Here is a 15,729-nt window from a genome sequence, read left to right as displayed (position 1 = left end):
CTCATTGAAGTTAGGACTCTCACTAGAAAGGGATGTGGATAAAATTACAGATCAAAATTTTGCTTTTATTTCAAAATCAAGCTGAAACAGTGGTGACCATGTAGTACTTCTGAAAGGCTTGTGATGTTACAGAAAGTTCCATGAGAGTTCCAGTCAGACCCAAAATGATACCAAGCAAATTTACAATTGGCAGAGATGGCTTCTTAATTTGCAGGGATTTTTTTTTTTTTTTTTAAGTTCTCCACCCTAATTTCTGAATATCATAAAAAGTAAAAACCAATTTTATTTGTCATTTTTTCTTTGAAAATGTTTTTAGCAGCAAACAAGACTACTTGTTTTCCTCACTTCATTTTTAGGAGCATAGTAGATATTTGTCAACTTAATTAAAATTAGAGAGGGAAAATACCAAGAAGCCCCTCATGGGCATTGCTCATCCATGGAAGACTCACATAAACAGGTGATCACGTTCATGTTATCACTTCTTTTACAAATATCAATAACGTAAGGTTTGCAAATGGTAAACACAGTAGTAGCAGTTCACACGTATTTGACACACTTTCACACAGGAATTCAGTAAACAACAATAAATATAATTTCCCCTCTTCAAAACAAAAAAGGGATCTATAGGAAAGAAAGGATTAATTTTTTGGGGTTTATCAGCACACCATTTTAGTGTGATTGGAAAGAATTAAAAACCATGAAAATGTATTCACTGAATACTGGCCCATCGTTACTATTTTTTTTTTTTTTAAACCTGGCTTTATAAATACACCATGGCTTTCTATTAAAATCCTTAAATCTATGAGGATTTGTGGTAGGTAAGACTACATTAAAATTTTTTTTCCTTATTATGAATTTCATTCAGTTAAAAAAAAAATCTGACATTTCCCTTAAATGTTAAGTTGAAGCCTGATCTATGCTGCTGAGTCCTGTAAAATGAACCTAATTTTCAGAGTGATTAGGAATGCCTGAGTGGCCATTTAGAGCGCTGCATTTTCCTTCCCTCATGATTCCTGCTGGGTCCTCTTCACTGAGGCTTTTCCCTGAGTCATATATTTACTGGAAAGGCTACCTAGAGGAGGGGAAGAAACAAAACCCAACATAAATGAAACAAGTCTCATTTCATCAAGAAATCTGCTACTTATTGTCAATTATTCACAGAAACGTTTCACACTGGAAATGGTCACTTGTTTTGAAATTAAGTAATTAGGCACTAGATATATGAAACGTGATCTATTAAACATAAGCCAAGTCAAAGTCTTTTTAAATGCAGACAAGTCGCTAGAGTGACATCATTTTAATACAGTTTCAGAAAGGAGGATTACTAATTAAAACCACACCACAGATCAGTTAATAATATATGCTGTAACCTAAACAATTTGACTTCTGAGCATGCACACCAGTAGAACCTCTCACCTATACTCAAGGACATTCACACAAGAATGTGCACAACGTTGTAAAAGCAAAAAATCAGACTCAATTTAATGTTCATGTACTAGGTAATGGATACATTCAATATTCTGTATTCATATGATGGAATACTATTTAAAAATACCATAAATTTATATACAGCAATATGTTTAAAAATACAGCAATGTTTAAAATTTAAAAATCATTTTGTTAGATATGAAAAAGCAGGTTGTAGAACACTTTATACAGCATGATGTCATGTAAATTTAAAAATTCACCAGGGGTAATATGTTAAAGGATACATATGTATGACCTTTCATGAAGAACTGAAGGAGCCCTCAACTCATAGTAACAGATGCCTCCAGGAGGAGGGGGATATGACTTACAGAATGTTCCTGAGGGTGGTAATAAAAGGGTACTTTCACTATTTTACTCTTTTATTTAAAAAAAGATTGTAAATGTGCCCTGGCCAGTGTAGTTAAGTGGTTAGAATGCTGGCCTGAGCACCTAGGTTCATAGATTCAATTCCCAGTCCAGGACACGTACTTGGGTTGCAGGTTCAATTCCTGGGGGGAAGGGGGGAGAAAAATCGATGGAAAAGTATCCTTGGCTGAGGATTAACCAAAAAAAGGATGGAAAATAAAATGATGCTACTTCTCTAGGAGATTGGTAGTTGTTATATTATGTGTATCTTTTTATATTTTTCTCAAAGTGTTAAAGAACCATTCTTTTCTAATAGTACTAATAGTTTTATTAATGTATTACCTAAACATGTAACCTTCTCTCTCTCTCTCTATAAAAGCCTAATATGCAAAGTGTCTCCTTGGGAATCTGACTGACTGGGAGTAGGCTTGCTTGCTTGCTATGATGCGCTCTGACCACCAGGGGGCAGCACAGAATGAAAGGCAGCTGCTGGGGACCAGACCTGTGCACGATTTTGTGCACTTAGCCTCTAGTATAAACATAAATCTCAGCATACCTGAAGATACTTTAAAACTAATAGAAGTAAAATATAAATGAACACCATGAAATTCATAAATTGTATAAGCATGACTTGAAACTATGGGAAAGTTGGCTTGAAATCAAACTACAAAAAGAAACAAGTAAGCAAACTAATGTCTGTATGGCAAAACAAATCATAAATGAGGCTGAAAGAATAATAAACTGGGGGTGGAGGTGGTGAAGCATGTTGTAACACTTCTGACAAAGCATGAATGAATTTCTATGTAGAAAGAAGTAAAAACAAAGATGACTACTATAATAAAAAGTGCAAAGATATAACATGAAGAAATTCAAATGAAAGCATGTACAAAAATGTTGAGTTCAATGGTATAATAGAAATTCAAGCAGACTGACAAAAAAGAGTATCTCAATGAAGTGAGGGTGTGGGAAACAGGTTGTGAATGACTCCCTGGGATTGCCAATCTTAAATTGGCATTACTGGTACCACTGTCGAAAGGTACATACTTTTCAACCCATCATTCTAACTGGAAATTTATCCTGAGGATATATACCTAGACAAATATCCTTTATAGGGTTTTATATACAAACTTGGGTGTATGTATTTCTGAGCTGACTTAACAAGACAAGAGGGGAAGGGGTGTTAAGAGAATTGCTTGCAGCCTCTCAATTTCTATCTGAATTCTTCCTGAGAATGCCTTCATGGCTAAGGCTTTGAAGGCATTCTCAGAAAGGTTATTTTTCTTTCCAACTCCCTTTTCACAATTCTTTTCCTATTTTCACCACAATACAAAAGACAGGCATATCTCCTAACCATCCAAATCTTAATGTGGTATGCTGCCCTGGAGTGGAAAAACCGAGATGCAAGGAGGCAAAGAAAATTATGGTTTGTGATAAACGTAAACGCCTCTAATAAAACCCCAGTTTTAGTTTTTTTGTAAAATTACAATAGCTGATGATCATGATGAATAATTTCGATATTACATTACTAAGTGGTGTTTGGTCATTTAAAGAATGAAAAATAATTAAGAGTCATTGTTATAATACATTTTCCATTACCAAACTATCAAAAGAATTTGTATTATTTTAAATTTGCTATCATAAAGACCACTAATTTTTTTCAATATTTACCAACCATGAAAACAAAAAAACAAAAATTAGAGATAATAACACTGTTTTCATTCCTGCAATAAGTAGTATTAGTCCATAGACAGATAAATGCACTGGGAAAAATCCCATTTGCTCATTAAATGAGTCATTTTTACTACGTAAACATAAAAAGTAATTTTAAATCCAAATTTGTAACGTTTGCTTTGATCAATCACATTGTTCTAATGGTTGTAAAAACAACTTAGAAATGGCAGGGGAGAGATCAATGGGGGAAAAAGGAGACTAATGCAATACTTTAAACAATAAAGAATTAAAAAAAAAAAACTTAGAAGAAAATTTTATACTTTGAGATTTAAGAAAAAGCTTAAAATTCCAATTTACATAAGTATTTTTATTTCAGATAAGTATGATAAAGTGATCAAAAAATGCTTGAATTATATGGTAAAAATATATCATCCTATATAATAAAAGCCTAATATGCAAATTGTCCTCTTGACCAGTAGTTTGACCAGGGGGCAGGGCAGGCAAGCCCTGTCCCTGAACACTGCCCCCTTTCATTGGGGGTGGGGTCAACCACCTACAGCTCCTCCCCTAATTGCCCCCTTCCCTTCCAACAGGGTAGGCCAGCCAGACCCCACCTGGTGCACAAATTCATGCACTAGGCCGTGGTCAGTAGGCAAACTCATTAGTCAACAGAGTTAAATATGAACAGTACAATGATTGAAATTTCTTTTGAGAGCCTAATTTTTAAAACTTAAACTTCTTCTAACACAACTTCTTCAAAATAGATTCTCCCAGGCTGTGGTATTTTGTGGAAGAGCCACACTCAAGGGACCAAAGAGCTGCATGTGGCTCGAGAGCTGCAGTTTGCCAACCATGGCACTAGGCCTTCAGTCTTAATATAAAATTCTGTGGAAGTGAAACAAAGGTAGTCAAGGAAAAAAATGAAATGATGTAAAGTTTCTGCAATAATATTTATATTTCATTTGATAAATTTAAGGCTGATTTAAAAGTTGTATTTTACAATGCCAGTATTTATAATCCCCCACACCCCCATAAATTACAAAAGCTTTGCAACTATGATGAAAAATTTAGACATCAACTTAAGAGATATAAAACGTTTTGAAGACATTGATATATATTTAAAACAGTCACTTAATCAGGAATGATTAAAGAAATAATAATATAGTGACACCCTGGAACAGCAAGAATACTGGATATCTAAAAGGATGATTTACATTCATAGATAATAAGATCTCTCCACACTGTTTCAAAAAATATTGGCATGGCTCAGAGGTTGAATGTCGACCTATGAACTAGGAGGTCATGGTTTGATTCCTGGTCAGGGCACCTGCCTGGGTTGCAGGCTCGATCCCCTGTGTGGGGTGTGCAGGAGGCAGCTCATTAATGATTCTCATTATTGATGTTCCTGTCTCTCTCTCTTCCTCTCCCTTTTCTAAAATCAATAAAAATATATTAAAAAGAAAAAAAATTGTGTAAGTACACATCATCATGAGGGAGAAAAGATATCCATTAATCTATTTAGTAGTACAGCATCTTTAATTTTTAAGATTTCAAACCATGGAATTAAAGTGGAATAAATGAAGAAACAGGCAGTACCTTTAGAAAAGTAATTTCCTTTAAAAAATGGGGGAGGATTAAGGATCAGAAATATGTTAGTTCTTGAGATTCACAGACTGAATAAACTGTTATATGTAATTATGCTAGAGTAGTTAATTTATGCAAAAAAGTCAGTTTATAACTGCAATTCTCTAATCTCCAAATACTCCTATCTTATTAAGAAATTTGTCCTGTAAGATAAATTACAGCAAGTTTGATACCTCCTGTTAATTACAGTAATAAGAACCGTGATAATTTATTGAGTGGTATGTGCCTGATACTGTACTATGGGCTTTACATATATGAAATTAATCCTTACTGCCCTGTAAGGTGTTAGTCCCAATTAACTGATAAGGAAACTGCGGCAGAGAGGTTCAAAGTTGCTGAGGTGACACAGCCAGTAAAAAGGTGGGCTGGATTTCAAACTTAAGTATGTCTGACTTCAAAAGCTCATGTTCTTATCCATTCGCACTCTATTGTTCCTTCAAAGTATACCTCTAAACAATATAATTTACAGACCATCTAAGGCACTGTGTTGGCTGTGTGTATGTAGGGGAGGGAAATAACAAGCAAGAGCAAGAAAATTCATGAAATTTTTTATTTAATACTATCTCGTTTAGGAGATTAAGAACTATATATAGCCTAGTGGAAAAGAATTGTCTGGCTGGCAAGGCTTAGTGGTTAAGCGTCAACCTATGAACCAGGAGGTCATGGTTCGATTCTTGGTCAGAGCACATGCCCAGGTTGTGGGCTTGATCCCCAGTGTGGGGTGTGTAGGAGGCAGTCGATCAATGAGTCTCATCATTGATGTTTCTCTCTCTCCCTTCCTCTCTGAAATTAAAAAAAAAAAAAAAAAGAAGAAAAAAAGGATGGAGACAGGTGTTAGGAGAGGACAGGGAATGTGGCTGAGTGCTTACTATAATCTGGGTGCATTTTCTCAGCATCCAGCCAGATAAATGGTGCTATTGCAATTTTTATACATGAGACATCCGGAGCTCAAAGAAGTTAACCTATTGCCTAAGGTCAACACAGCTAATGTGCAAGAGCTGTCCATATCAACAGGCTCTGGTGAGAAGAAAGAGTTTTGGGGAAATTTAACACTACTTATAATTGAGACATTTCACATTCAGAACAACATATATAATTTGGGTAAGTTTATCATAGATAAATTTGGCAGTCTTAACAGCTGTTATGTACTTACTTGAAGAGTTTTAATTTATTACAAAGGATAGATTTTGGCTACCTGTAACAATTATTTGTATTTTTCTGGTATCACACTCTTTTTTTTTTTTCTGTAGTAAATTTAAGTTTTACTAGCACAGTTGCTCAAGATTTATAAGTGTCAGTTTCTTGCTTAGAAAATAATTACAGAAATCCTAACTTATTGTCAATGGTAATGCCATTTTACAATGTCTAACATCTGTATTCCTCCAGCATTTAAAAAAATTATAATAAAATTCTACTTTCAAAATGTGTAAAATGTTGACCTAGCCCTGTAGAAACACCAATGAATCACCACCCACCACAAACCTCTGCTCTGTTCTTACTGCATGCAGGCGCTGTTATAAGTGCTTTGACACGGATTTCTCAACATCCTTACAGGTCAGGTATTTCTCTTATTAGTCCTTAGAACAGATGAGGAAACCGAGGCAAGTGGAGGCTAAGTAGGCCTTTCACCATTATAAAACTAGAAAATATACCATGCAACCTTACTGCAGAGCTGATGTTCTTAAGACATTTCATTTTTGGCCAAATGAACATCTAACCTAAGCAAGAATCAGTATTTTTCTTATGTAAACATGTTTTGGACATGTCTGTTCAAGGCTGACCCTTGTAAAACCAACTCTTGGCTTGTTTACATATGTTAACGTTGTGACCCTCAAACTCCGAGGATCTTTGAGAAACAACCCATAAACTGCGGTGGAGTCTGTTTCCCACAGGCTTTCATTTGTTGAATCAAAGTTGTTTCCAGGGGCAGCCTGTCAACTTCCTTATCCTTCTTTCATGGCTGCTCTCGTTGTCAATCAAATCATCTCATAATATTAATAGGCTCCATTCTCATTTCACTTCTGTCTATTTGATTTTGGGGGTTTCCCCAGTAGCCCTTTTTTGGTTTATAAGTCCAAGCATTCTACTGAGAACAATTACAAAACCTTCCCAGCTAACAGCTGCTCCTGAATTTTCTCCCTGAGCCTCCTGTGTCTTTACCTTTCATGCAGTCCAGTCCTCTTTTGGGTAAGGGTGGCAATTCTTTGAAGCTTTGTGCTTCCCTTTGAATCCTCTGACCTCACTCTGTATACCAACCTCAATCCCCATGCCTTTGACATTTTGATTGTAAAAAGTTCTGATGCTATTAAAAAACCCACCACCTTTAAAGTTCACGATCATAAAAATAAATGCCTATTTCTTTTTAGATTATTTTATATGAGATAATTGACCTTGGCCCCGGCAGAAGTGGAAATAGTTAAGTAACATAACAATTCCATTTACTTTTCTCCTGTTAACAGTCAACCAAACATTCCTCACTGGAGCTTTCTCAGCCTTCCCAGGGGAGATCACTGCGCCTGGTACCCGGCTGGTGAAGCAGGGGAGAGCTCTCTTTATGGCAGGGCTTAGGAGGCCGCTGAGGACCCGGGAGTGCTACCTCCCAGTCACTGACATTTATGGGAGGTAGCTTAGACTCTTCACACTCTAACTCACACAGGCATCTCTCCAATGTACCGGCAAACAGTTGTTTGTGCGTTAGCAATAATATGACACATGCAAACTGAGCATACAAAATGTGGGTTGACATCATGTACAAAAATGTCAGGTTACCTCAGTGAAGTTTTAAAATTTCAAAAACGTTTCTCATAAAGTAGACAATCAAGTTCAAAAGACTACACATGCTCATATAGTTTCCCTCCTTTAAAAAGATTTTACTGAACAAGATGAGAGAGGAAGGGGAGCAGATAAGACTGACAGGTACTTTTAAGCAAAGTTACTAAGGATATCAACAGGTCAGAAGTCAGAATGTTTGCATCACATTTACAGTTTCATCCCTTCATACCCAAAAAAGTGAAAAAGTTAGTATGTTAATGTTATTTTATTTTTCTTTTCTGTCTCAATTTCCTCCCTTCCATTTCAAGACCCAAAAGACTGGTGAAACTCGAGCAAAAGGCCTGCAGAGGCTTCCACTGTCTGCAGACCTGGGCCCTGACACTTCGTGCCCTTTGCTGAAGTCATGTTGCCTCTAATTCCTTTCCCAGCTTTTCTCACCAGAACTCCCTGTAATCACGTTTTTCTCCTTTGCATGCCAAAGAAACCAGTGACTTCTGCATTGCCAAGTCCAGTGCTTAATTCTCAGTCTACAGCTGCAGCAGACCCATGAGCAGCAATTCACGCAATTCCCTTCCCTTTGAGGAACTTCCTCCATTTGAATTCCAGGACCCAGCTCTCTTGCTGCTTCTGCCCTCTCTCCTTTATTTTCTACCCGAGTCTCTAAATGATTTTCTCTTTTCTATCCAAATTTCCTTTCTAGGCGATCTCACTCAGACCCAGGCTTTTAAGTACTATTACACACTGATAATATGCAAATTTGTATCTCCAGCCTGGACCTCTGCTCTAAAGGCCAGGCTTGTATCGATAGTATATCCATTTGGCTACTTGGCCCTTCTACACAGATATCTAGCCAGTTTCATAAACTTAGGTTTCTAAAACTAACCTCTACACCTCCCCCACCCCCACAATATGCTCTTCAGCAGAGAAAAGTCAACCTCTATTCTTCTGGTTGCTCAGGCCAAATATAGTGTCATCTCTTAATTTGTACTTTGTTATCCAACCTTCAAAAATAATGTTTGAAGATGCTACCTTCAAAATCTGGCAAAAGTCCTCACTTAATATCATTGATAGGTGCTCCCTGATCCAGACCATCTACCCTGACCTCACCTCTTACCACCCTTTCCTGCTCATTCCACTCAGTGACCCTGGAGGACAAAAAACGTTTTTAATTCTGCTGTAATAGTCGGAACTCCAATTTCACATGACTTGCCCCTTCTTGAATTCTTTGCTTAAATTTAGAAGTCACTTAATAAGAAAGGCCGCCTCCCTCTCTAACATTCTCTGCTTCCCTTTTCCTGCTTTATATTTCTTAGCACCTGTCACCACACAAAATGTTTATGTATCTCCTCTGACGAGAATGAGAGAAGGGGCTGTGCAGGTTCAATGCTGTATCCTCAGTGTTTAGACCCATGTCCTGCACTTAGCAGGTGGTGGGTATGGGCCGTAAATATTTGTTTTAAAGGAATGAACAAATGACTTAGTGAAAGAGTGGAGTTCAGACCAACACTTTCTTTCCTTACTTTGGTGCAGTGAATAATCTCCATGAAGGGATTACACTGTTGACAACACAATGGCAATTTCAAAGCAGAAACAAAAAGCATGGAAGAGGAACAAATAATTCAAGACTTCTCAGGGATGGTATAAAAATCCTATATAATAAAACCCTAACATGCAAATCTAATGAACAGTGGAACGACCACTTGCTATGATGTGCACTCAACACAGGAGCTGCCCCTTGGTGGTCAATGCATTCCCACAGGGGTAAAACCACTCATCCAGAAGCCGGGGTTACGGCTGATGAGAACAACAGCGGTGGGAGGAGCCTCTCCCACCTCTGCTGCAGGTGGGTGGTAAGAAGCAAGGGGTCCCGGACTGCGAGAGCCCAACACTGTGAGAGGGATGTCTGACTGCTGGCTTAGGCCTGATCTCCAGCAGATGGACATCCCCTGAGAGGTCTTACACTACAAGAGGGCACAGTTTGGGCTATGGGACCCCCCCCCCCACCGAGTGCACGAATTTCGTGCACCAGGCCTCTCTAGTCACCTATAAATTAAAAAAATATACAGGTCCAAGCCTAACCCTTGAAGAATCTGATTTAGGAGATGAAGCTGGGGCAGGGTAAGTTCCCCAGCTGATTCTGCTGTCCAATCCTTGTTAAAACCGCTTATTCAAAAGAAGTATCTCAAAAGGCATGTGGTAACTATGCAGTAAGTAAAATAACACACATTTGTTGTTTTTAACCCACATACCTGACTGGGGACTCAAAAATATAGTTGCTTTTTGTCTTCATCTAAAAGCACTGCCTAAAAAATGAAATACACTGGTTTACAAAATTGAAGGGAATAGCATCTGAAAGAGCTTTAAAAGTGCAACCATACCCAAGGAGAGTTGAAATTAGGCATGTGGGAGGCAGGACTTTGCAAGTTACTGAAAAGCAAGACACACATGCAGGGATCCTTAAAGCATGCCCTGCCAGCCCTGACACAGCAAGCCTCCGCAACACTGTGCTGAGGGCAGGAGGAGGGAGCCGGCAGGTTAGCCAGAATGAAGGAGTCAGGGCCTGGGCCTGCCCAGCACCTCGAGGACCCAGCACAGAGCTTCTAGCACCCAGTAAAGTTTGCTGGATAGACAGATGCTGCCAGGCCTTCCTGCTGTTTTGAGCTAGGTTTACCTGAACAAATATGTCAGGTGGTCTCAAAGTACTAGGCGAAGAAGGGGATCCACATACCCACTGTGATTTAAACATACCTAAGAGAGAAATCGGCACTTTCTGTTCCTCCCTTAAACTGAAAGCAGTAGCCCTGTTTCCAAACTTGCACAGAAAGACTATCTGTTGATATGACAGAAGTTCCTCTGAATATATTGTGTGGACAAAATAATAATGTATTTGCAGAAATGAGAGGGAGCAGCATAACTCTTAGCTAATTATTTTTCCTTCCTACAGGAGGAAATTCACACTCCAGCCCCACCCTTCCCTTCTTATTTTACTTTTATAATATGACTACTTGACTTAAACTGTACATACTACATTCTGAAGTAAAGACTATAAAGCTTTGCTTTGGTTGGATTATACCCACCTCCCCCCAGGATGTCCCTTCTCCCTCTGATTTGCTGCTGTCCCAGCTTGACAGAATCACTGCTCTAGCTGTTTGGAAAGCTTCACTAGTAGGTAACTTAAAACTTGCTACTAGCTAGAAGGAAGCAATCCATCCATGCTGGGGACCAGAGGGGCATTCCTTCATCACTGCATTGTACAAAAATAACCATGGTTAAACTTTATTACATCTTATCTATACTGTTTACAGTTTCCTCATCCGTAATCTGGGGATATCAATAATACCACATTTGATGGGGCTGTGGTGAAAATTACATGCAATTACCCATGTAGTTAAAATAGTGCCTGGTCTATACTAGGCACTCAATGAATGTTAGTTATTGCTATTATTTTAAATTCTTTTAATTACATTTATCTCATATAATCATAAGAGAAAATCATTTTATTCTGGCATTTGTCCCACATTAGGGCAAAAGAGCTTGAGTTTGAGTTCTTTAGAAGTAGGGCAAGATGTATCTTTCATAAATGTTTTAAACCTTGTTTTAAAATCAATAATTAATTTAAAAATACACTCCTCTGCATATAAAGCTTCTTTTTGGAAAAAGAAAGTACAAGTGATCTATAACTTTGTCTTAAAAAGAAAGAAACAAAAAAGAGACACCATGCTGCTGATTTAATGAAATGGGGAAGAGGTTATCAGTGTTCCGGGAACAATGAACACTGGAATGAACACTAAGGAAACCATCAGCAGTGCTAACTTTGTATGCTGTTCATAAACATATACAATTGAGGACAGAAATAGGGCACTATTTTAATTAAAAAAATGGTCTCAGAGTTTCTTTTCTAAACTAACCATATTTCATCCACATTCACAGATTTTTCTAAAAAAGTGAGTGTATAAACTGCTTATGCAGACACAAAGGCATCCTTACTCTTACCAGTATGTTAAAAAGGTACCTTCAATGGATATTTGAGCCATTTAAGATAATGTTAATTCAGATCCAACAACTTGAAGAGGCAAGATAATGGATGGTTTTGAACTACTGACTTATGATTTTCCCTCATCTTAATAATCATCTAACTTATTGCAGAAAAATATTTAACGATAAAATCCAAAGAGAAACTCCTCCATAATTTTCCTCTGCAGTTAGAACCACTATTAACTATATAACCTATTTCCTTCTAGTCTCTTTCCCACGCATGTGCATGTCATGTATTTAAATAAAAATACATGTGGCTCAGTGAACACAGTTTGGCATCCTGAGATAACCTGATGCCTCCGCACGGCTGGACAGTACTTCAACCACACTGAGTAGCGACGCTCAAGTTCGTTTGTTTTATGGTCACTTAGGCTACATTTTTTAGGTACTGGGGATGACCAGATTTTCATTTTATTGATAATCTTATTTAAAGAGTCAACCAAATTACCTTCATAAGCTGCTAAACAAAACCAGGAATTACATATTTAAGACTTATAAAAGATCAGAATTAAAGGAGGGGATGGAATCTCACATTCTTAAAAAAACCTTTCTGAGTCATTCGATTTGTTGAAGAAATAAATAGTACAGAACTCTAAAAAGGAGATTTCCCTTGAGATGTGATTGGGACCATCAAAGTGTGACTGGTGTGCATACCTGAAGAGCCTTTGAACTGCGGGCATTCCTTTTTAATGTGCCCCTCTCGTCCACAAATAAAACAACGTTTTTCTCTCAAGTCTTTGTCATCCTGTCTCTTCCACTTTTCCACTGGTGACCTGAGCATCTTCTCTCTCCCCAGATCGACAAGTGCCTTCACCAGCTTGGCTTTCTGAGGCGTGTTCTGCACGGGCCTCTCCTCTTTTGATGAGACCTCCCTCTCTGCACACTTGTTTTGAACCTCTTTGTCATCTTTGCTTCTTTTGTCTTTGTTCTCAGGGTATCTTTGGTTTAGGGTATCTTCCTGATCTCGCCGTCGCCTCGCTCTGTAGAAAATGATATAATACTGGTAGGAAAAAAATCCAAACAGAATTCTAACAAAATCAGACAACTCCAGGTTTAGGAAATCACGAGAGATGGAGGGCATTAGAGGGCACCCACGGAATTTAACAAACTTAAATCTATTTTTTTCTACTAAGAAGCAACCTCAAGGGCTTAAGGGTGTTTTTCCTTTTCCTTTTCACAATTACTCCGGTGCTCTAAAACCAGTTTTACAATTAGTGGAACTTCTTGATATTGATGCCATGAAACTTATCCTTGGGGTGATTTTTTAGAACCTTTCTGCCTGCTTAGCATTCTTTACTAGACACTGGGAATTTGAGATGTGAAAGTTTAAATACATTCATTCACATGCCCAAAAAGGGGACTAGAAGGAAATAAGTCCACAAGCAAGTGATGATTATATAAGGAGACTTAGGGTCTTAAAAAATATTAAAATCATTTCTTCCTTGCCCATGACCAGTGACTATTAATACTTGAGTAAAAAACAAGTATGTATTAAATAAGAGCCTTAAATTCCACATGATGACCTATTTTATTTTTTGCTGTGTCGCATAGATATTGGATTGTTGTGTTTTCATTGTCGTGATGTTTTTTATTTCTTCTTTGATCGCTCTGGTAACCCAGTCATTGTTTAATGGCATGCTGTTTAGTCTCCATGTGTTTAATTTCCTTGGATTGTTTTTATCATAGTTGATTTCCAGTTTTATGCCACTGTGGTCTGAGAAGATGCTTGATATGATTTCTATCTTCTTGAATTTGTAGAGACTTTGCCTGTGACCAAATATATAGCCTATCTTTGAAAATGACCCATGTGCACTTGCAAAGAATGTATATTCTGTGGCTTTGGGATGAAATGTTCTGAAGATGTCAATTAATTCATTTGGTCTATTAAGTCATTTAGGATTGATATTTCTTGGCTGATATTTTGTTTAGAGGATCTGTCCAAAGTTGACAGTGGGGTATTAAAATTTCCTACTATGATTGTATTGCTGTCAATCTCTCCCTTGATATCCTCCAGGAGATTGTTCTTATGTATTTGGGTGCTCCTGTATTAGGTGCCCACATGTTTACCAGAGTTATTTCTTCTTGTTGGATTGCTTCCTTTAGTATTATGAAGTGGGCTTCCTTATCCCTTGTTATGACCTTCACTTTGAGATATAATTTGTCGGATATAAGTATTCTACCCCAACTTTTTTTTCCATTTCCATTTGCCTGGAAGACCTTTTTCCATCCCTTCACCCTCATTTGTGTGCATCTTTTTTTCTGAGGTGGGTTTCTTGGTCTTGTTTTCTTATCCAATCCGTTACCCTATGTCTTTTGATTGGGGCATTTAATCCATTTACACTTAAAGTTATTATTGATAGGTACTTATTTGTTGCCATTTTTATTCTTTACCCCTGTGTTCCTTCTTCGCTTCCTATTTCTTTTCTTTTTTTACAGCAGATCCTTTAGAATTTATTGCATTGCTGGTTTGGTGGTAATAAATTCCCTTAGTCCTCTTTTTGTCTGTGAAGCTCCTGATTTCCCCTTCAATTTTGATTGATAGCCTTGCTGGGTACAGTATTATTGGATTCAGACCTTTCCTTTGCATGACTTTGTATATTTCATTCCATTCCCTTCTGGCCTGATGAGTTTCTGTTGAGAAATCAGTTGCTAGTCTGATGGGGGTTCCTTTATATGTAACTTTTGGTCTCTCTCTGGCCGCTTTTAAGATTATTACTTTGTTGGTGTTTGCCAATTTAACTATAATGTGTCTTGGGTTCGGTCTTTTGGGGTTCATTTTGCTTGGGACTCTGTAAGCTTCTTGGATTTGTGCAAGTTTTTTCTTCCCTGTATCAGGTAAGTTTTCTGTCATTATTTCTTCAAACAGGTTTTCTATTCCTTCCTCAATTTCTTCTCCTTCTGGAATCCCTATTATGCAGATGTTATTTTGTTTCGTGTTGTCCCAAAGTTCCCTTAAGCTCTCCTCCTGCTTTTTAATTTTTTTTTTTCCCCCTAGAAGGTGCTCTAATTGGGTATTTTTTTTCCACCTTGTCTTCTAGCTCACTGATGTGGTCCTCTGCTTCATCTAGTCTACTCTTGATGCTTTCTATTGAGTTCTTTACAGCAGCGATGTCATTTTTCATTTCTTCTTGGTTCTTCATCTTGGTTCTTCTTTTTAAAAAAAATATATATTTTATTGATTTTTTACAGAGAGGAAGGGAAAGAAATAGAGAGCTAGAAACATCTACGAGAGAGAAATATTGATCAGCTGCCTCCTGCACACACCCCACTGGGGATGTGCCTGCAACCAAGGTTCATGCCCTTGAGCAGAATCGAACCTGGGACCCTTGAGTCTGCAGGCCGATGCTCTATTCACTGAGCCAAACTGGTTTCAGCTCCTCTTGGTTCTTACTCATATTGTCAAATTTATCTTCCATTCTTTTCAGCCACCTTATGACCATTTCTCTGAATTCTTTCTCTGATAGATTGCTTGCCTCTATTTCATTTACTTCCTGTTCTGATGATGCCTACTTTTCTTTCACATGTGGGCTGTTTCTTTGTCTCCACATGGTTTCTCTTCTCTGGATGTCTAGTTCTCTCTTGTGTTGATTTAAAGGCACAAAATACAACACAATCAGGCACAACACACAATGCACTGAACAGAAATGTATTCACAATATTAATAACCTCCAATGAAGAGAAAGACAAATTAGGGAATAGGAGAGAAAGATGAGAAATAAGAAAGACAAAAAAAAGGAGTGCCAAAATGAAATTAGAAAAAGGAAAAAAGAAAAA

At 37.7% G+C, this 15,729-nt stretch overlaps 1 protein-coding gene across 9 annotated transcripts in view; it reads right to left on the bottom strand.

Annotated features, from left to right (window-relative positions):
• Positions 1-309: 309 nt before the first annotated feature.
• TUT7 (terminal uridylyl transferase 7) overlaps positions 310-15,729 on the bottom strand; it is a 59,102-nt gene continuing 43,682 nt past the window's right edge. For 5 of the 9 annotated variants that reach the window (XM_036433609.2, XM_036433613.2, XM_036433612.2 and 2 more), the window contains exons 26-29: positions 12,610-12,935; positions 10,592-10,668; positions 10,170-10,223; positions 310-1,072 (exon numbers count right to left, since the gene is read on the bottom strand). In XM_036433609.2, coding sequence (XP_036289502.1) covers positions 10,182-10,223; positions 10,592-10,668; positions 12,610-12,935 — 445 coding nt within the window. In that variant the 3' untranslated portion in view covers positions 310-1,072; positions 10,170-10,181. Of the gene's footprint in view, positions 1,073-1,284; positions 1,977-10,169; positions 10,224-10,591; positions 10,669-12,609; positions 12,936-15,729 lie in introns of those variants that run through there. The other 4 variants (XM_036433614.2, XM_045580071.1, XM_045580072.1 and 1 more) reach the window with 4 other exon arrangements.

The sequence above is a fragment of the Pipistrellus kuhlii genome, unplaced genomic scaffold (assembly GCF_014108245.1).
Source record: "Pipistrellus kuhlii isolate mPipKuh1 unplaced genomic scaffold, mPipKuh1.p scaffold_m20_p_12, whole genome shotgun sequence".
NCBI lineage: Eukaryota > Metazoa > Chordata > Mammalia > Chiroptera > Vespertilionidae > Pipistrellus > Pipistrellus kuhlii.
The sequence above is the reverse complement of the archived record's forward strand: the minus strand, read 5'-3'. Positions and strand labels throughout refer to the sequence as shown.